At 38.7% G+C, this 23,148-nt stretch overlaps 1 protein-coding gene across 7 annotated transcripts in view; it reads right to left on the minus strand.

The window, feature by feature from the left end:
* The window catches only part of BACH2 (BTB domain and CNC homolog 2), a 413,769-nt gene that overhangs the window by 70,811 nt on the left and 319,810 nt on the right, over window positions 1-23,148 (minus strand). For all 7 annotated transcript variants that reach the window (XM_049897348.1, XM_049897383.1, XM_049897374.1 and 4 more), the window contains one exon: window positions 12,838-13,092. In XM_049897348.1, coding sequence (XP_049753305.1) covers window positions 12,838-13,080 — 243 coding nt within the window. In that variant the 5' untranslated portion in view covers window positions 13,081-13,092. The remainder of the gene's footprint in view (window positions 1-12,837; window positions 13,093-23,148) is intronic.

Genomic DNA, 23,148 nt, shown 5'->3' on the forward strand with positions numbered 1-23,148 from the left:
CCCACTCACACTCATACATACCTATGTGTGTGTATGTGTACACATTTTTCCAGAACCATTTGAAATTAAATTGTAGATATCATAACATCGACATATATCTCCTGACAGCAGGACATCCAACCTAACCAAAATACCATGCCAGAAAGTGCTCAAAGACTAATGGGGACAAAGCAAAAGGATGTAGATAATGTAAAGTGAACATACTATTTTAAAGCAATACACAGTCTACATCCTGATTTTCCAAATTTCTCCAATAATGTCCTTTAGAGATTTTTTTTTTCAATCTGGGAGCCAACCAAGGAGCAATCAGTTAGTTTCCTTTAATTTAGAACAGTCCCCACCATCATTTTGTCTTTTGTGGCACTGACATTTTTGAAAAGCTCAAGCAAGTTTTCTTGAAGAATGTCCCACAGTTTGAATTTGTCAGATGATTTCTGCATGATTAGATTCAAAGTAAACTTTTTTTTTTTTTTGGCAAGGATACACAGTGGTGGTGACGCATAGCACACTGCCCACCGTATCCCATCAGGTGTGACATCATGTCAACTTGCCTGTTGCCTGTGATGGTAGTTTAAGGTGGTGCCCACCAGATCGCTCTATTGTAAAGGCGTCCCTTCCCTCTGTGTAATTAATAAGTAGTCTATGGGTGATATTTTGCAACCCTGAATTGTCTGGTTCCCCAACAACCTTTTACTCAGTGATTTTAACATCAATTATTACATAAAATCCATTGCCATCGAGCCAATTCTGACTCATAGTAACTCTACAGGACAGAGTAGAACTGCCCCATAGGGTTTTCAAGGAACGGCTGGTGGATTTGAACTGCCGACCTTTTGGTTGGCAGCCGAGCTCTTGGCCACTGCGCCACCAGGGCTCCAATTATTGCACTGGTAGATACAAACTGCTAATCTAATTTAATCATACCTGCTATAGTTAAAAGTGGCATTCCTCTGTAAAAAAGATTTCTATTCTCAAACTCCTACTATTTCTTTTTTTAAAAAATTATCTTTATGTATTACGGATACAATTAATTCTTTTTTATTCAATATATTATTATTCTTTTTTTTTTTTTTTTTTCTGTTGCTCAAACTGTCTCAAGTTTGGCCAGTGGAAGCCCCTTCAAGATGGCTCCAGCATCCATTTGATATGTGTCCCCATCAGTTTTTTAACACTTCCACACTTTCTGGCTCACAAGATATTTCAGACTCATCTTGTACTTTTCCTATCCCAGACTTGGAATCAGGAATTTCTCCCAGGAGAAATGGTTCCTTTATATTATAGTATTTGGATACCAAGATCTGGGCACTAAGTGTGTTCAATGCTACCAGAGAGTTGTACCTTCTAGGCCTTTTGCGTGGACATCACCAAGAAACGTATACCTATTTTTTAAAATCATGAATTTATATTGATACCTCCAGCTCAAATTGAGTACCACAGGGTTCTTCCTAGCCTTCTCCTATTTTACATTTGTTATTTTCTTCGTCTACAGTGAGAACTCTGAATAGCAAAATATTTATTCATTTTCTGTATCCAACAATATATACAAATAGTTTCAGAATATCACACCATTAATACTGACCACAAACCTACTCAGTTAAGTTCAAAATTTCCTTGCAGTTCTTTGTATCTGTCTTATATCTCTACATTTCTTTGCACTTCTTGTCCCAAGAATATATACCCACAAAGAATTATCTAGTCATAGCACAGTGTTAAAAAGTTAATTCTTTTTTCCTATGTGGTTAATTAACCAATTTAATATACAAGTTCATCTTCCTTGTTTGTTCTAAATTTTAAGGTTTGCTGTTTTTCATTTTTGTTATTAAATTTTAATTGTCTACGTAAAACATTTACATGGCTCAAAAATCAATACCAAATAAAAAAAAGGAGATTCATAGAGTCTCATTCCCATCCCTATCTCTTTCACTGTGTTCCCAACCAGTTTTGAAACACACATAGCCACATTGTAGAGTTTTATTTTTCTAGTACTGTGTTCTAGACTTTACCTGACCTTCTTCCTTCAAATCCATCCAACTTTTCAAATAACTCTTTTATTATTACAGAAATGTAATAATGTATACTGTAGGAAGTTAGAGAATGTAGATAAGCCAAAAAAAAAAAAAAAATCATATTCCTATCATCCACAGATCACCAATGTTAATACTTTAGTATATACACTTATGTTATTTTAATATCAAGACCGTATTCGAATTTCTCCAATTTCTCCCCAAATGTCCTTTGTTCAAACCAGTAACCATTGAAGGACCATGCACTGTATCTATTTTTAAATCCCTTAAATCTTGTTTAATTTAGCATAGGACCATTTTTTTCTTCTTTTTTTATTGTGCATTAAATGAAAGTTTATAATTCAAGTCAATTCCTCATTCAAAAACTTGTACAGACATTGTTATGTGACCCTAGTTGCTCTCCCTATAATAGGACAACACACTCCTTCTTTCCACCCTGTATTTCCTGTATTCCCAGCTCCTGTTCCCCTCTGCCTTCTCATCTCATCTCCAGACAGGAGCTGGCCACATAGTCTCATGTGTCTACTTGAGCAAAGAAGCACACTCCTTACCAGTATCATTTTATGTCCAGTCTAATCTTTGTCTGAAGAGTTGGCTTTGGGAATGGTTTTAATTTTGGGCTAACAGAGAGTCTGGGGCCATGTCCTCTGGTGTCCCTCTAGTCTCAGGTAGACTACTAAGCATGGTACATAGGACCATTTTTATGAAACTGACTTGTTGAAGAAATTAGGCCATTTATCTTACAGAATGTTCCATCTACTGGATTTGTCCCATTGCTTCCTCATGGTGTTGTTAAAGCTTGTTCCTCTATCCTTGATTTTCCTCTAATGGGAAGTTATATCTAAAAACTTTTTTGGGTCAAGTTATACATTGACTACATCATTTGGGATGCTGTGTATTTCATGAATATTCACATCAGAAGGCTCCAAACACCAGACTGACCCACCAGAAGTAATGCTCAGATTGAACTCTGCCTGAGTTAGTATGAAGACCATCTGATTCTCCATTGTACAGTTCTGACATTTCCCTTGTAAACAGCAAAGTGTGTATGTGTGTGTGGCATTACTTTGTGTCTGTGTGTGTTGCCAAACGAGATGGAATGAGAATCCTGTTCTCCCCCCATTTGAACCTTTGCGGCACAAACACCAACACAGCCTGACATCTAAAATGAATGTTCTTGAATTGTTCACTTTGATTTTCATGGCTTTGTCTTGATTCTTCAACTATATTTGTAAATTTTCTGAAAGAGATGGTCCTGTTTTATATTTCTAAGGTATCCTCCCAAAGAAGTGACCTATAAATGGATCATGTGTTTCATTCCTCTGCTTCCAAGCAGTGCTATAACTTAAGCCATCTTGTCTTGATGAGCACTTGCTCTTCAAAAAAACAAAAAATGAACACGCCAAAAAAACAAAACTCCTTTGAGAATTCTTGATTTTTTGGTACCTTACTTCCATTAATATAGCTGAAATCCCTCACATGTAGCTGGGATACTGTTTCTTCTTGTCTTGTCATCAGTAAATGAGAACATCTGGTCAACATGTATGTAATAGCCTCAACAGGGGCATGGAGATACTTTGTTAAGCAAAACATTGAAAGGTCACTGCATTTCTTTAATGAACAGGGTGTAATTCCGATGGATTTAACTCACGCAAAAAATCTCCAGAGAGTTACAAATGGTATGCTTCGGATATGTTCAACCTTAATATTCTGCTGATTTCCCAAAACTATGAAGCTCTTGCCTTCGATACTGGTGTTCCATGTTCTCAGTCTTCCTATTTGTAGGGCACAATTCAATTCCGGGCTACCTCAGCTCCACTTGGCAGATACATACAGCACAAGGAAATATTCCCATGTAGTCTGAGGCATTCAGTGGGAAGGAAAAATGACAGTTCAAATATGGAAACGCCTCTCATGGTGCTAGGGTGCTCATTTTTATATGGCGTAGGCCCCCGAGGGTCCCGTTTTTTAGCAGCCATTTTCCTGGCCTTTTAGTAATTTCCCTACCCTTCTCTTTTCAGCCATAAGGTGTCAGATCTTTGTAAGTGACCCACACACGTCATTCCATTTTGACCTGCATCACTTAACATAGCTCAATACACCAAGCATGTGGTCACTGCTCACAGATCTGCTTTGCTCTGCTCAGTTCTGGCTACTGATGTCACCTCTAGAAATGATGTCATTTATACACCACCTTGAGGAAGAATCATCTGTCATTTGGTTTTGCAGAATAAAAATTAAAAAAACCAACAGAAGTGAAGGCTTAGAAATAAAGAATCAGGAAAAAATAAGTACTCTCCTTTTTAAAAGCAGAAGATAGAATGAAACAGTTCTTACTTCAACAAGCTGGAGGCCTGTAATTGTGACCTTCCGTATCCTTCCTTTGATTTTCTTCTAAACTCAGGCATCTTTTGTTGGCTAAACCCCAGCATTTTTTTCTCTCCCCCGGGCCAAATTTTTGGCTTGCTTGGGAACAGCTGCCAGTATTTCTCTTCGCTGCCAGTCAAGAAATGTGCTCATGGTGGAGGCCTGGATCCATCCCACCCAGGGTGCTGAATGCATTAACTTTTTCACACACAGCCTTTGCCAGGCTGCACACTGAAGTCCATCTTGGAGAGTAAAGCTCGCTGCATCACTAGCTAGTGTGGAGGTGGTGCCAACGGCAGTCAGAGAGACTGTCAACATATTTTAGGAGCCTATGGCAAAGCGATGAATTTTACTATGTGCACCAAGTTAATGGGGATAAAAGAAGAACTTCTGAGACATTAGGAAACCAGGAGTGCTTGTTGCACTCCTGAAAGCAAAAACAGCCCAACCCTTTATCTAGTCTGCAATTTGGTTAAGGACCCAAAACTCAGAATATAAACATAAAAACAGTAATTGATTAGCACCCACAGTTTTATTTTACTTTCTTTGTGCTTCGAGGAAGTTATTTCCTAGAGACAACCACACACCACTCCAATGGCTGGATATGATCCATTTTATTAAAAAATTCCAAAATCAATTTCCTGGCTTACAGCTAGTTCAACCAAGATTCCAGGTGTTCTCACCATAAGAAGGGCCTCTTTCAAAAACTGTCAGCTTTTACAACTGCATACCCACCAGAAATGTCATGAACACCCCAATAAGAGAGCTGAAACTTGAAGCAATTTGGTGACATTCCAAGTTTTTGAATGGAATGTGAGTCCATTAAGATTATTAGGTACCCTTACTGATATCTTCAAATTTGTGCCAAGTGTTAAAGTGCCCAAAGAAAAGACAGAACAAAAACTGACTCCTGGGTTCCAGCTCTTGAGTGTTTTAGTGTGGAAAATGTATTTTCTTGTAATTCACTTAAAAAACACACCATGCTTTCACGGTTTAATTGCAATCTCAGTTTTCAGGAAGCAAAGAGAAATGAGATATATAATCGATGTTTCTCTTCCGTTCGGCTTTCAGCCTAAATGGCCCTGTGCTTTTATTGGCAAAGTAGGGCAGGTAATAACAGTGAACAAGAAACCTATTCTAAGAAGTACTGGCTCAAGTGAAATACCACTACATCATGAGTGACTCAACCATCTACTCAAGAGCGATTACACCGCGATGATGAAGCCATGCTAATTGGACAATGGCCTGCTGCCAGCTCATGCTGGCATGACCTACGATATCCTTGGCTGACAGCCATATATATATATATATATATATATATATATATATATATATATATATGTCTATCGTATCTTTCCCTTTTTTTTTTTTTTTTGAGGGGAAGGGTAAATCTAGATGGGAAGTGGAAATCATTGGGGAAAAAAAAAAACCCTCCCAAGTGCTATTTAACTTCTTATCATGAATTAAAAGTTTAATTAAGTACCCTGCTAAAGGCCAGGGTTCTATGATTAAATAAGGCAAAATAATAGTGATGATTACCGATGAGGTAAGGAACTTTACAGCTCTGAACTTTGTCTTTAAAGCTATTATTAATTTTAAACGACATAGCTAAGACATTCCATAAGAAGGGGAAGAAGGAAATATAAAGGGCATTTGTTCATAAATAGAAAAGAGTTTTAAAATGAATACACTGGTAACTGATTGTATAAAATTTAATGCAAACAACTTTACTAAATCCTTGTAAATTCATGTTAAAATGCTGATTATCGTGGTCATTTTATATCATATGGGGATGAATAGGTACAGTGAAAGGAACTTAAAACTAGCTTTGAAATCAGGTCACTTAAAAATAATTTTTAGTTATGTCTTCAGTTTTTGTCTACTCAACTCCTACTACTATGCCAAAAGTGGAACACATTTCTGCAAAAGTTTCCTTAAATAAGACTTACTGGCCTCAGGATTTAAAAAATGTAAGGGGTCTGGAAACAGCCTATGCATTTCGGTTTTAAAATTGGCTATTACTGTGGCTATTTTCACACCAAATTTCCCTCCCTCTGTCTCAGCACCATCCTGCAGCTTTCTGAGACAAAATCTCCATAGTACAAGCTCCCCTTTTCATGGCTTTGCTTTACTGCACCCCCATCTGAGACTGATGCCCAGATTTCAGGGCTGGAAGTCACCTTTGTATTACTATAAATAAGTTCTGCCCTTAGGCATTTTGAAATTATCAGCACAATTCGAGGACTTGAAAACTTTTTACTTGCCAGCAAGTAGTTACCTAGAATATTTTGACTTATTATTTACTTGCCTTTTTTTCATCTGGTGCCAAGTCTCACTAATGCAACTTGGAAAACTGCACCACAGCTTTTAATGAGGATTCTGAGGTAAGAGCGATTTCATCAGGGAAGACTGCTTTCCTTTTATGGCAATAATAACACCTACTGTTTATACAGCACCATCTTTCCAAGAAGTTTAACATATCACATTTCATTAATCTGAACAGCAGCCCTGCAAGTCAAGTTGGTAACTAATATTATTACTCCCTGCATACTCATAGAGAAACTGAGATCATTAAATCTAAAATATTTTTCTCAAAATCCTAAAACTGAAGTAGTTAAGGAGCCATGATCTGCCACTTCTAAAATGTGGGTATGTTCTAGGTTACCAAACAGCCTGGTGGTTCTACAGCTTTGCCATCTCCTAAAAACTCCTGCAAGAAACTGTCTGCAAAGTCAGAGTATTCACAAGCCAAGACAAGTAAGAGAACCGAACTCGCTCCTCTCCCGGAGTCCCACGGTTCTATTTTTCCTGACCAGTTTGCCTCCCATCTCCATGGCTTTTCCCTACCTCTCTGTCCAAACATCTCTCCTCTCTTCCTGACTAGTAGTATTTCTTCTCTCTCTCAGCAAGAACTTAGAAAAGTTCAAGGACCATAAAATATATTATAGGATAGGACCTTCCAAGTCCAACTCTGTCATTTTCAGGTAAGGGTGTGCCTTGCTAAGGTTGAGTTTCTCCACTTGATCACTAGATTCTACCCTCTTTTGTGTACTCTGTGACATTCCTTTAGTAATTGACCTTCTGTTTCTTTTATCATCACGTTTTCTCCTTCTTTTGGGATTTTCTCATAAGTCCATGTATTAGTCAGGATAGGCTAGGCTTTGCTGTGATAACAAAGAAACATCAAATCTTAGTGGCTTAACACAACAGTGAATTTATCAGAGTTTGACATAATTTATCAATTATGTCAAACTCTGATCTGAATCAGATGGCTCTCCTCCAACAGCGACTCATGGATCTAGTCTGCAGCTCTGACATCTTGAGTTCTTTGACACTCAGCTAAATGGATGGGAAAGAACATGAAGAACTCATGCCTACTCTTAACGGCCTCAGACCAGGAGGTGAGGTGATACTTCTATCACATTTCATTAGCTAGCTCTTAGTCGCATGGTGCACCTGATTGCAAATTTAGTCTTTCTTTACGCTTGGGAAAGAGAGGAAATTGAGTATAGGCGAACGCTGGTAGTCTTTACCATAAAGTGCAAACATGCTGGAATTTGTCCCTACTTAAACCACCAAACCAAACAACAAACAATAACAACAACAAAACAAAACAAAACGCCAAATGAATGAAACCTCTTTTGACATCATTTCCCTCCAGGTGCTGGTCCATTTCTCTGTTCCCTTTAACTTGGGAGACTTCATAAATATAGCTTATATTAGCTTTCTCCAATTTCTCTTCTCTCATCTCTAGAAAACAACTGAATTGTGTTTTGCTCCTCTGAAAGTACTCAGTGAAATCACAAATGGTCTTTGAAACACTGGATGGTCATTTTTCAGCCTTCATCTTAGTTATCAGCATCATTTGACATAGGTGATTACTCCTTCCTCCTTGAAATACTTTCTTCACCTGGCTTTCAGCACATTACACATTCTTGGTTTTCTTCCTAGAATTTTCTTCTGCTCTTTCTCAGTCTTTCCTACGGGCTCCTCTTTATCTCCCCAACTTTCTGTAGTATCACATGCTGAAAAGATGCCACAAAGGTGATCTCGACTGTCTTATTCCTTCCTTAAAAGACAGGGACCAACCCATTTCAGAGACATTAACAGCTTTCATATTCTCTAAAAGCTTCCAGACTAGATTCCACGCTTTCATTGTTGGCATCTGTGCCTGGTAGTCGTGCTGCAAGAGGGTTCTTGATTGTACCCTGTGGCTAAGACTTAACAACAAATGCTTTTTCTTCAAAATCTTTCCATGTCAATTTTCCTTTATGTTTAGCATGGAAGAAACGAGATTTGTACCAAAATGTTGAGAGACAGAGACAGAGATAGAGACAGAGAGAGAGAGAGAGAGAGAGAGAGAGAGAGAGAGAAAGAGGCAGAGAATGTGAACAGAACTCTGAAATATACCTAAAAAAGCATAAGGTCCACCTGAAGTGGCCAAATTCACTTTTGCCCTATAGCCAGTCCCTGGATGAACCCTTTCTCTTCTCTAGAGTATAGAAGGACATAGGCAAAGAAAGGCAGCCTCATTTAAGAAAGGAGTTGATGTGCAAACCCACTGTGGGCTGCATGTCTTTAAAAGGCATACCCCATTCCTGTGCCCTGTACTTGACGCACCATGAGTCTGGGCTTTACCATTTTGATGCCACTTCCAGCATGGTTGGCATCCAGCCTGATAATGATCTCCTTGGCGATAGCTAAGTAGGTGTTTGTTGAGCCAACTTTAATCCTAATGAGCAGTGGAAGAATGGCTTTGCAATGCTTGGCACATGTACCATTTTCTCTTCATCTCTTGGCACAAAATACACTTACTAATTATAAATTAAGGCCCCTGGGTGGTACAAATGGTTTGTGCTTGACCACTAACCTAAAGGTTGGCGGTTAGAAGCCACCAAGCAGTGCCATGGAAGAAAGGCTTTGAGATCGGCTTCTGTAAAAATTATAGTCAAGAAAACCCTATGGCACAGTTCTACTCTGTAACAAATTTCGTCACCAAGAGTCGGAATCGACTCGATGGCAATGAGTAATTATAAATCAAATGACATGTTTTATCATTTAGTGAAAGTTTTAAGTACAATGCCTTGTCTCCTGCTATTTGCTGACACATACCTGGGTGTGTTTTCCAGTGGAGAGCCAACACTCAGGTTCTACAAATCCTGGGAATATCTGCTATTCCATTTTAGAGAGGGGGAAAAAAAAGGCAAGACATTTCAATTACTCCATGCCTTATAGAAGGAGGCCTCTATTTTTGTCTCTTCTACTTCCAGACTAGAGGCTACCTGAACACTATGAGAGGCTCTAATTTGCTGGCAATTGTGTCATCCATCAGTAGCCAGGCTTTGAGGGTAGAACCTCCTGACTAGACAGTAGTGGAGGGAAAGGCTGGATCTGGCCTAAACTGACTGGGTAGGGGTATGGGAGTGGTGGCAGCTTTCTTTTGGAAGCCTCATAGTCTAAGGAGAAACTTTCAGACTTGGCCATGTTGGACCCCCAAGAAGGACTGTGCATGGCTGGCCAGGGAGTGTAGAGGTGGGCCAACGAGTTAATCAAATGCTTTTTCTTACGTCATATGAAACAAGTGCCAGTTAGTTCCAGGCAGCTACTTTCCAAGGTAGTGTTTAGGTTGTTTGCTTATTTACCACTTAATTCACATTCTAAGAAGTCATTCACTGAGCAAAGTGGGGTAATTACCACAGAGCCTGCAAGGTCATTTCAGCATGACACAGCAAAGAAGGAAAAACTATGCCTAGTGTACGGGGGCCACAGGTGGGTGGTCTGAGCAGGGGAGAGGGCTCTTCAAAGGAGGCCTCAGAGATAATAATGAATTCACAAAGGAAAACGCCACTGGGGCTGGTGTGCAGGCCCCATCTGCTGCAATATTGACCATATAAATTCATATTTCATAGAGGAAGAAAAAAAAATATAGAGTTACATCTGAAGGTTTCAGATACATGAGCAACCAGAATGCCTTTATGCTTTGGAAGCTGTAGGGGCAATAATCTTTTACATGGCTAGGAAGAAAGAAAATCCACACAGGGCAAACTCTCACAATCTGCAAACAATCAAAGAGGTTTAACAGTAGATTTGTGTGTGATGTCTGCACAGTCGGCCTCTTCCTTTAAAGAGTGCCCAGTGCTAAGGAAATAAGCAGTTATCAGGAATTTGATATAAAAAGAAACTTGCAGGTTATGTCATATACATTTATAGTCCAATTTCCTTTAAATTTTACTGCCCTGGTATTATGATAAATAATTCAAGGACTTCAGAATTTTAGTGGTTTTTACAGATAAGAACTAGGGCTCAGACAGGTTAAGTGACCAGACCGGGATTCCAGAGCTCACTGGGTGTGGTCCTGGGTTTAGGGCAAACCATCCAAGGAGTCTTGCTGGTACCAAGAGAATCAGCAGAAAGAAACTAACTTACGTGAAGTATAAATTTAATTTGTAAGTATAGTTTAATATAATTGAATTTTGTGAAAATCATTAAAAAACGTCATAAATGAAATGGCTCTCAAACAGTTATAGTTAAAAAAGTTAACCGTAAGCCCTGCTGCCCACCCAAGACCATTCTGGATAAATGGAAGTTCTCCAAATATTTCCAGAGAATTCTAGAGTTCACACAAATAAGAAATATATTCTTGTTGCTCATCTAGAGAAGAAGAATGGGTCTTATATTTGATGAATGTCAACTCTGGGATAGGAACCATTCTGAGAACTTCTATTTATCAACTCACATAGTCCTCACGGCAACTGAGTGGGTTAAGTATTCCCCTATTAGTGGAAAATTAGTGGAGATGAGGAAAATCTAGCTCAGAGCTTACCCAGTCACACCACAGCTGCCATTCCTCAGCCTTGCCACATTACTGGGTACACAACTCTACAGCTCCACCTCTGCCCCAGTTACATCATCTTCAGCGGATTTGTCATTTTGCTTCTAGTAATGTCTATCTTTCTAGTTCCCTGTTTGTTAGTGGTAATGGACCGTTTTATGGTGAGTACATAAAAAGGATATTAATGTGAAAATGCTGAACGCCTATGCAGTTCTCATGTTATCAGCTGGCCACTCTCCTGCTGTGCAGTGGCAACAGCAGATGTTGCTTAACGAGTGACTGGAACCTGGTGGCCCCCAGGGCCTGTCTTATTTGCCTGTTTGTTTTTTATGCTGACTTTGGGTGCTTTTTGGTGGAGCAGGTGCCCTCCTCACAACTCCCTACTGTCTTATGCACACTTATATTTTTACTAGTTTATATGACTTTACTCATCCATACCACTTTACCCAATTACATTATTTGCCAGGCCTCTGGAAGAGTTGGGTTTGTGAGCCTGGGATTTAGTGCTAACCCTGGTAGTGCAGTGGTTAAGAGCTACACTGCTAACCGAAAGGTTGGCAGTTTGAATCCACCAGGCGCTCCTTGGAAACCCTATCGGGCAGTTCTACTCTGTCCTGTAGGGTCACTATAAGTTGGAATCGACTCGACGGCAATGAGTTTTTTTGTAATCATTAGCACCTCATGTAAGGGTGATGGTGTCTTTGGCTTCTCCTAGGCTGCAGTGAAGAGCTGCTCAGTGGCACACTGCACGACTCGGGGGCCACTCACATAAACTATGTATGTACATTGCACCTCTGCAGGTTTTGCAATGCATAGCCTGCACAACTGTTGATGGTGGCCCTAAGTCACAGGGAATGACTCTGTCGTGAACATAGGCCTCAGAATGCTTAGTATTAGGATGAAAGAAGAAGAGGAATTGTACACAGAGTTCAAAGGGTGACAATTTAACAGTTTGCCATTGTGAAGCCCCTTCTTTGACTTCCTACAGCTTAAACCATCTCACTGAATGTCATCTCCGGACAGAAGTTCAAGCTACCCTAAAGTACAGAAATGACCAGGTTCACTAAAGTAAGAAACCCAAGTAGGGTATTTTCAACAATGGTGAGTAAAGCAAGTTTACACTTCTCAGAATGTTACTACACTAACTGTGAAAATTACTGGTTGCTTTTACCTTTCCCCAAGCAGGGAAGGTGCTGTGAATTCTTTCATTCTTTGTCTCTCAAGGGAAATCTAGCAATCCTTAAACCATCTGAAAGAGCAAAATCATAGCAACAGTCACACTGATTCAGATCCCACATCTACGTCTGCACCAAACTTTGGTTGAGCTACTCAAAACCTGAAGAGTAACTGAACTAGAAACTACGAGTGAGTATGAGCCACAGGTAAGGTTCAGTCCCCTTAAAGTAAGATACTCTGTTCAGATTCGCGACTCTAACACTTTAAGTGCATCACATAGAAACTGGTTACACCACAAACCTAATGAGTGGTGACTTCGACATGAGCCCTTGAGTGGGAATGTGGCATAGGGTCTACCTTCTGGCTCCCACTTAGCCAATTTTCTATAAGCCAATAAACTTGTATTGACAACCATACAAACAAACCAAACAACTGTACCTCCTCAGGCAAGCTGACCACCAAGTCATGTTTCGTCTGTCCGACCAGCGCCTGCCAGAAGTATTCACTGCATGCGGCCAGCACAGCCCGGTGGGCCCGGAACTCCTTTCTCTCCACGATCAAAGTCACGTCACAGAGAATATCCTTCTTCCGCTGGTCATTGAGGCCCAGGAGGATGTTGGTGCAGTGGACTGTGGACTCATACACATACATGGGGGAGTCAGGCTTCTCATCCACAGACATGCCGTTCACACCCTGAAAGAAAGAAAGAAAGGCCAAGTCACCATATAAATCACAGTCTGAGAGAGAGGAGAGAGAGATGACATCACGGTTCCTGTGTCACACTGCCATGAGCCATCAGAAAGGAGCAGAATTGCCAATCAGCACGTTCATGCTCGGTTAGCACAATGAGCTCAGAAAACTTATCTGGAAAGTCACGGTTTATCGGTGACTTTTAGCCTTTCTACTCAATGCATCACTTAGCCCATGGTAACAAAGCCAGATTTTTAAATGAACACCTAAAAAATTTTAAGCATGTGGGTACTTTAAAACTTTGTAATTCTGATTTTGATATAAGGCTGAAAAAGAACTTCCGCTATTTACAAATAGTCCCAATTCAAGTACTAACTGAGATTTGTGTAAAGAGGAAAGTGTTTGGAATGCTGTGTTGGTGAAGTACACATAAAGTTCCTAAGTTGGAATTTGGCTAAAATCCCAAGCAGAGTAAATACCTAATCACAACACACAATTTAACACATAAACTAAACTCTGTGTTCTAGAGAAAAGATAGAGCCAGCTATTGCAACTACCCTCTTTTGCCACTTCAGACAAAGTACAACCAACATAGTGTGATCGTTGCTTGGCTCCTAAAAAGATATGGAATAGCATTGTCATTATCCTGGCTGCTTTGACGTATATTCTCTTTAAGGAAACACTTTATACCATATCAGGAGTCATAAAAAGAAAAGATATATTCAACAGTGAAGATCACTTTTACAAAAGGGGTCTTTGCTTTAAATAGTGTCCATTTACATATTTTAAAAAACAACATCCACCTAAATATAAAATCTAAAATGATAAAGGTCACAGAAGAAAAAATAGATACAACGTTAGGAGTCCAAATAAATGGCATAAACAGAATACAAAACATTACTAACAATGTACAAAAACCAGAAAAGAAACTAGATAACTGGGAGCTCCTAAAAATCAAACATCTATGCTCATCCAAAGACTTCACCAAAAGAGTAAAAAGATTACCTACAAACTGGGAAAAAGTTTTTAGATATGACATTTCTGATCAGTGTCTGATCTCTAAAATCTGTGCGATACTGCAAAAACTCAATAACAAAAAGTCAAATATCCCAATTAAAAAATGGGCAAAGGATATGAACAGGCACTTCACTAAAGATGACATTCAGGTAGCTAAAAGATACATGAGGAAATGCTCACCATCCTTAGCTATTAGAGAAATGCAAATCAAAACTACAATGAGATTCCATCTCACTGCAACAAGGCTGGCATTAATCCAAAAGCACAAAATAATAAATGTTGGAGAGGTTGTAGAGAGACTGGAACACTTATACACTGCTGGAGGGAATGTAAAATGGTACAACCCCTTTGGAAACTGATTTGGCGCTTCCTTAAAAAGCTAGAAATAGAGCTACCGCACAATCCAGCAATCCCACTCCTTGGAATATATCCTAGAGAAATAAGTGCCTTTACACGAACAGATATGTGCACACCCATGTTCACTGCAGCACCGTTTATAATAGTAAAAAGATGGAAGCAACCAAGGTGCCCACCAACGGATGAATGGATAAATTATGATATATTCATACAATGGAATATCAAGCATCGATAAAGAACAATGATGAATCCGTAAAACATTTCATAACGTGGAGGAATCTGGAAGGCATTACCCTGAGTGAAATTAGTCAGTTGCAAAACGACAAATATTGTATGAGACCACTGTTAGAAGAACTCAAAAAGTGGTTTAAACAGAGAAGAAAATATTCTTTGATGGTTATGATGTGGGGAGGAAGGGAGGGAGAGGGTTTTTCACTAATTAGATAGTAGACAAGAACTATTTTAGGTGCAGGGAAAGACAACACACAATACAGGAGAAGTCAGTGCAACTGGATTAAACCAAAAGCAAAGAAGTTTCCTGAATAAACTGAGTGCTTCAAAGGCCAGCATAGCAGGGGCGGGGGTTTGGGGACCATGGTCTTGGAGGACATCTAAGTCAACTGGCATAATAAAATCTATTAAGAAAACATCCTACATCCCATTTTGGAGAGTGGCGTATGGGGTCTTAAACGCTAGCAAGTGGCCATCTAAGATGCATCAATTAGTCTCAACCTACCTGGAGCAAAGGAGAATGAAGAACACCAAAGACACAAGGTAATTATGAGCCCAAGAGACAGAAAAGGCCACATAAACCAGAGACTACATTAGCCTGGGACCAGAAGAACTTGATGGTGCCTGGCTACCACCAAAGATTGCCCCAGCAGGGAACACAACAGAGAACCCCTGAGGGAACAAGAGAGCAGCAGGATGCAGACCCCAAATTGTTGTAAAAAGACCAGACCTAATGGTCTGACCGAGACTAGAAGGACCCCGGAGGCCACGGTTCCCAGACCTTCCGTTAGCCCGAGACAGGAACCATTCCCAAAGCCGACTCTTCAGACAGGGATTGGGCTGGACTATAGGACAGAAAATGATATTGGTGAGGGGTGAGCTTCTTGGATCAAGTAGACGCATGAGACTATGTGAGAAGCTCCTGTCTGGAGGGGAGATAAGAAGGCAGAGGGGGACAGAAGCTGGCTGAATGGACATGGAAATAGAGGGTGGCGAGAAGGAGTGTGCTGTCTCATTAGGGTGAGAGCAACTAGGAGTATATAGCAAAAAAGAAAAAAAATTTTTTGTATGAGATACTGACTTGATTTGCAAACTTTCACTTAAAGCGTAATAAAAATAAAAAAAAAAAAAAAGGAAAAAAACCCAGCATTCTTGGAGCATTAATAAATGACTTAATTTATATAACATAGTTTTCCAATAATGCCTGTAACTACCATGAATTCCACTAGGGAGTCTTTTTGGGGGAGGGGCTTTATCATTTTTTTAACAGTTTTAATTGCATATAGGTGTACAGTGTACAATTTGATATCTTTTGACATATGTACACAACTGTGGCACCTAACAACAACAACAATACAATTGTGAAACTATCATGACAATCAAGATCATGAACATATCCATCACTATCCAAAGTCTCCTTATGTGGAGTCCCAGGTTGGTACACTTAAGCGCTCAACTACTAACCAAAAGGTTGAAGGTTTAAATCCACCCAAAGTCATCTCGAAAGAAAGTCCTGGCAATCTGCTTCTGAAAGGTCACAACCTTGAAAAGCCAGTGGTGCACAGTTCTACTAGGCAACACATGGGTCGCTAAGAGTTGGAATTATTTGAAAACCTTATCTTCAATGTGTTATCCAGTTATATTCGCTGCATTGCAAATACAGCTACAAAGCTTCCTTAGTAGTCTATTTCCTACGCCTTGCAACTATTATTCTGCTTTCTGACACTATACATTTTAGTTTGCATATTCTGGACTTTTACATAAATGGAATCATATGCTCTGTATTCTGGCTTCTTTCACTCAGCATAATTATTTTGTGATTCACCCACATTGTCTCGTGTTTCAAAAGATTGTTCCTTTCTTGCTAAGTAGTTGTTCTCTTATATGGACATGTCACGATTTGTTTATCTGTTCATGAGAGTTCCAATTCTTCCACATCCTTGCCAAGACTTGGTATGGTCAGTCTTTCTAACTTTGCCATTGTAATAGATATACGGTGGTATTTTTTTTGTGGTCTTATTTTGCATTTCTCTAATGGCTGAAGATGCTGAACATCTTTCATGTGCTTATTTGCCATCTGTATATCTTCTTTGGTCAGTATCTGTTCAAATCTTTTATTCATTTTTCATTGGGCTGTTTACTTGTTATTGAACGTAGAGAGTTGTGAATAAAAAGTCTTCGATATGTAATTTGCAAGTATTTTCTTCAAGTCTGAAGCTTGTCTTTTCATAGTCTTAACAGTGTCTTTCAAAGAGCAGAAAATCTTCATTTTGATGAAATCCAATTAACTGAATTTTTTTTTTTTTTTAATTCTACTTTAGATGAAGGGGAAACCCTGGTGGCATAGTGCTTAAGTGCTATGGCTGCTAACCAAAGGGTCGGCAGTTTGAATCCGCCAGGCGCTCCTTGGAAGCTCTATGGGGCAGTTCTATTCTGTCCTGTAGGGTCGCTATGAGTTGGAATCGACTCGACAGCACTGGGTTTGGTTTTTGGGTTAGATGAGGGTTTATAAAACAAACTAGTTTCTCATCAAACAGTTAGTACACACATTGTTTTATAACATTGGTTAACGACCCCATGACATGTCAATACTCTCCCTTCTCAACCCTGGGTTCCTACTACCAGTCGAATTTTTCTTTTATGCTTTTGGTGTTGTACCTAAAGAATCTTTGCCTAAGCCAAGGTCACCAAGATTTTCCCCTATGTTTTCTGTTAGAAATTTATTTTATTCATTTGGCTCTTACATGTAGGTCTATGATTCTTTTTGAATTACTTTTTGTAGATGTTACAAGGTACGGGTTAAGGTTAGTTTTTTTCTTTTTGCATATGAATATCCAGTTGTTCCAGCACCATTTGTTGGAAAGACTTTGCTTTCTCTTTTGTTGAAAGTCAGTTGTCTAGATATTTGTGGGTCTATTTCTGGACTCTGTTCCATTGATATTTGTTTATTTTTATGCTAATATCATACTGTCTGGATTACTATAGCTTTATAACAAGTATTGAAATCATGTAGTACTAGTACTCTAACTTTGTTCTTTTTCAAAGTCATTTAGATTACGTACATTTCCATATGCATTTCAGAATCAGTATGTCAATGTCTATAAAAAGTCTGCTGGAGTTTACATTGGGATAGTATTGAATCTATTGCTCAGTTTGGGAAGAACTGCTTTCTTAACAATATTAAGTCTTCTGACCCATGAATACAGTACATCTCTCCATGTATTTAAAGGTCATCTTTAATTTTTCTCAGCAATGTTTTTTAGTAGTGTATAGGTCTTGTACATCTTTTGTCAGATTTATGCCTAAGCATTCATATTGTTGATGCAATTGCAAATGGTATTGTTTTGTATTTTCTATTTCCAATTTTTTGTTTCTAGTATACAGAGATACAACTGATTTTTGTGTATCGGTCTTGCACCCTTCAACTTTGCTTAACTCACTTAGTTCCTGCAGCTTTTTCAAACATATGTACGTACATATATTCCATACGGGTTTCTACATAGAAGATTATATTCTACAGAATAAAGATATTTTATTTCTTCCTTTCCAATCTGGATGAATTTAATTTCTTTCTCTTGCCTTGTTTCACTGGCCAGAACCACCAGCACTACTTTGAGTAGACATGGCAAGAGCAGACATCCTTGTATTGTTATTGACCTTATGGGAAAACATTCAATTTTTTACCATTATATATGATGTTGCCAATAGGCATTTCATAGATGCCCTTATTGAGTTGAGAGTTGTTTTTATTGGATTGGATGTTGGATTTTGTTAAACGTTTTTTCTGCCATCTACTAAGGTGATTACAGTTTGTTAGTTTTTTTTTTTTTTTTTAGTTTGTCAATATGGTGAATAACATTGATTGATTTTTGAATGTTAAACCAACCTCAGATTTCTTGGATGAATTCTACTTAGTCACGATATATTTACCTCAATCTAATTGTTGAATCCAATTTGCTAACATTGTATTAAGAGTTTTTACATCTATGTTCATGAGGGATATTAGTCTGAAGTTTTCTTTTTTTAATAATGTTTTTTATCTGATTCTAGTATCAAGGTAATACTGGTCTTGCAAAATACTTTGGGAAGTATTTTTTCCTCTTCAATTTTCTAGAACACTCTGTGTAGAATTGGTATTATTTCTTCTTTACATGTTTGGTAGTAAAGTCTTCCGTGTCTGAAGTTTTCTTTAGGCACAAATTCATAAAAAGAAAAAAAAAATTACTTCATGTATTGGATAAAGTTGAACATAATATTCCTTAGTTTTCCTTTTAATATTGTTAGAATATGTACTGATATCACTTCTCACATCTCAGATATTGAGAATTTGTGTTTTATGTTGACAGTTTTATTGCTATGCCTTCAAGTTCACTAATCTTTTCCTATGCAATGTCTAACCTACCATTAATCCCTCCAAGTGTGTAATTTTCAACTTATTCATGTGGTTTTCATCTCTAAAAGTTTGTCTTGGGTCTTTTTCTATATCTTCCTTGTCTCTACTTAACATGTTCAATCTTTGCTCTAACTTCTTGCACATCTGGAATACAGTTATAATAGCTTTTTTTTTTTATTGTGTTGTAGGTGAAAGTTTGTAGCACAAATTCGTTTTCATTAAAAAATTTGTACACAAATTGTTTTCTGACATTGGTTGCAATCCCCACAATGTGTCATCACTCTTCCCCTTTCCTTTTCCGCCATGGGTTCTCTGTGTCCATTCATCTGGTTTGCCTGTCCCTTCCTGCCTTCTTGTCTTTGCTTTGGAGCAGATGTTGCCCATTTGGTCACGTATACTTGATTGAACTAAGAAGTACGTTCCTCAAGTGTATTACTGTTTGTTTTAGAAGCCTGTATAATCTTTGGCCAAAAGGTAGACTCTGGGGGTGGCTTCAGTTCTGAGTTAGTGGGATGTCCAGGGGCCATAGTCTCATGGGTTCCCCAGTCTCTGTCGGACTGGTAAGTCTGGTCTTTTTTTTGTGTGTTTGAATTTTGTTTTACATTTTTCTCTCTCTCTGTCAGGGACTCTGTATTGTGGTTCCTGTCAGACCAGTCGGTGGTGGTAGCACCATCTAGTTCTGGGCTCAGGCTGACGGAAACTGTGATTCATTTGGTCCATTAGTCCTTTGGACTAATATTTTCCTTGTGCCTTTGGTTTTCTTCATTTTCCTTTGCTCTGAACATGATGGAACCAATAGATGTATTTTAGATGGCTATAATAGCTGTTTCAATGTTCTCATCTGTTAATTCTAATATCTGTGTCAACTGTGGTTCAGTTTTAGTTTATTGCTATTTCTCCTCATTGTGAATCATGTTGTTCTGTTTCTTTGCACGACTGTAAATTTTTAATTGTATACTAAAAAAAAATACTAGACATTATAAATTTTATCTTACTGGATGTTGGATATTTTTGTATTCCTATAAATAATCTTGAGCTTTGTTCTAGGCTTCAGCTGAATTCCTTGGAAAAAATTGAATCCTTTTACGTCTTGCATTTGAGATTTGTTAAGTGGTAACAGCAGCACATAGTCTAGGGCTAATTATTCACCATAACTTATGCAAGACCCTTCTGAGTACTTTATTCAATGCCTCTTGAATTATGTGGTTTTCTATTCTGAGTGGTAGAAATAGGCACTATTCCTGGCCCTCTGTGAGCTCGGACTACTATTCCTTCTAATCCTTTTGGGTGGTTCTTTTCCCATCCTTGGGTAGTTTCCTCACAAGCATGTGCTGATCAATTTCTCTGTTTAATATTTCAGGGAAGCCCTCTGCAGATATCTGAAGTTCTTTTTCTGTGTAGACCTCTCTTCTGCCCTCTGAACTCTAGCCACCATAGTCTTCCCGCACTCTCAGCTCTACCTCCCAGCTTCTTCCTTGGTTTTCCCTTCCTGTGGCATGGCCTGGAAACTCTCAAAGCAGTAAGATGGCCTCAGCTTGTTTATTTTCCTTCTTTCAAGGATCATTACCTGTTGTTGCCTGGTGTCCAATGTCTTGAGAACCATTGTTTCATATATGTCATCTGTTTTTACAGTTGTTTTAGACAGGAGAGTAACTCTAATACCTATTACTCCATCTTGGCTGAAAGCAGAAGTCCTGAATTAATTTTTTTATATTACAATTACTCTAAACACTTTACAAACATTAGTTTATCAAACTGCTAACCATATAGTATAAAGTTAGCTATAAATGATAGTTTCTAATACCTTATTATAACAGTATTTCTGCAAAGAAAAGTTATTAGTCCTTAGGGTATTCCAATAAAAGATAAAGCTTTATTATATAGACTCACTTTCTGTGCAACCAGAATAACATTATAAATGACACAATTCAGTTGTAATGGCCATAACCCATAGGGTAGGATCTAGTTTATATGGCTTCTGTTTACGCCTAGGAAATTGCTGCTAAATACTTTATTATGTGTGTAGTAAGAAGACAAAATATTTTCCACTCTGGCTTTGTACTGAGCCTTCATTTCCTTGGACAGTTTTCAGGATTTTCTTATCTCCCATCTAGGGTCTCAAGTTTGATTTACTTACTCCATTTTCTGTTCTTAAAATATTGCTTTTTCTCTGATCACGTTCAGTTTTCTCAATTAGTCTGTAGAAACTTATTGAGTTTTTTTCTTATCATAATACCTTGCATGTAAGCAGGTACTCAAAACTGAGTGGAAACAATTAATGTGCTAGGACTTAGATGGTTGCTTAATTCATAAGAAATGGGAGAGTTATAAAGAATGTCTCATTTTTTCTAACACATTTATGGTGCAATACATATTAATGCACCTGCACCAAGAGGAGGGAAGCATGGTATGAAGGATACAAAGCCCTAAGTTCTTTAGTGAAACATGAAATGAAAGAAAGAAAGAGAGAAATGAAAGTAAGGTGCAGTGAAGAAACAAGTAGACCAGAGGTCTAGGGCTTTCGGTCCAACTTTGGTACCGACCAGTTTGTGGATTTGGACAAATCACCTAACTTTCTGTGGGCCTTCTTACATGTTTGTAAAATGAAAAGTTTGGAATAGAAGACCAGCAAAATTCTTACAGATACACAATTCTATGCATCCAGGAATCTATAAAAGAAATATACCTAACTGCTCATAGGGATTGGATACTATCGTTTTTAACTGAGAGAAGCTAGCTTTCTTTGATGTTCTAAAGACAATTTATGTGCCTCATTTGATGTTGCATGGCTTAGCAAAACTGTCTCTGCAGAGATGAAATGGGGTGGACAATATATATAAGGAAACTAAAGCCTTCTAGGAGAAAAGGAATTAGGACCTCAACCCTTGCTCCCCATAGGTTACAAATTAGGGAGATCTGTCTGGGTTTTTTTTTTTTAGTCTGGGCGGACCTGAGTGTCCCTGGGTAAAGGGAGAAGAAGTCCTTTGAAATAAAATTACCTTTAGGAAATGGGGAATCCAAGCCTACCCAGGAGACGATTTCAGCACAATATGTGAAACTGATGCTATTAGCTCTTCTGGTCTTTGCCATCTTAGCCTAGAGATTTGTTCTGGGAACAATGGCTGAGCAAGGGAGTATGAACTAAAAGAATATGTCACTTGGGAACGCTGTGTAGGGTTCCACTGAGGTCAGAGCAGGGGCCTGACTACTTCAGAGTAGCAATGGTCTGCCCCATTAGGCAGAAGTAATCACTAACAGTGGTAAAGCAAAGGCAGTGGGTAGATAACCAGATTCCAGCTCCCAAGCAAGACTAGCTTCATTTTGGATTCTAAGACAGCTGGGGTGGCCTCAAAAAGAAACCCCATATCCTGCTAATAGGGCAGATTTGGGAAAATAAAGAAGATGTGGTGACATGTGCACCCCAAGATGATGAAGCAGGTCGCGGTAGTCATATAAACACGGACATCTGCTTTTTGGGTTAAATGTTTCAGAGAGTTTTAAGGGACATCTAAGAAGTATTAGACATGTTGGTCAAATGATACAAAATCCATCATGCTCCTGAAGCTGTTGCCAGACTCTAACCAATCTGAATATTTTCTTACATTATTCCTGGATAATCCTTCCTTATGCCATGCCAGCACTATTATTTTCCTCTTGGCCTTTCATTGCTATTGAGTTTTATCACACCCCTCCCTGTTGGCCCCTCTTCAAGAATAATGGAACATACAGTTTCTTCCTCTTCCTCCAGAAACCAGTCAGCCCTCCCCATACTCCCATTATCATGGGTGTTCTTCTACAAACTCTTCCCAGTTTTTCTGTTTTGATTGACCCATATGTCAAAGGTGATTTTGCCTTCTATTACTGCATGCTAAGATTAAAAAATGTTCCGTTAAGGTTTCTTTTTTCATTTATCCTCCCATTAGTAATTAAACAACATTTTTCCCCCTAATGCTGTAAATCCTGAAATCTGCAGCAGGACCCATGGGATCTAAGAATGAAATATTTTGTAGTGAGTAACGGCACCTAGAATAGCGTGTAGGAGTCTGACAGCCAGTCTTACT

The sequence above is a fragment of the Elephas maximus genome, chromosome 1 (assembly GCF_024166365.1).
Source record: "Elephas maximus indicus isolate mEleMax1 chromosome 1, mEleMax1 primary haplotype, whole genome shotgun sequence".
Taxonomy (NCBI): domain Eukaryota; kingdom Metazoa; phylum Chordata; class Mammalia; order Proboscidea; family Elephantidae; genus Elephas; species Elephas maximus.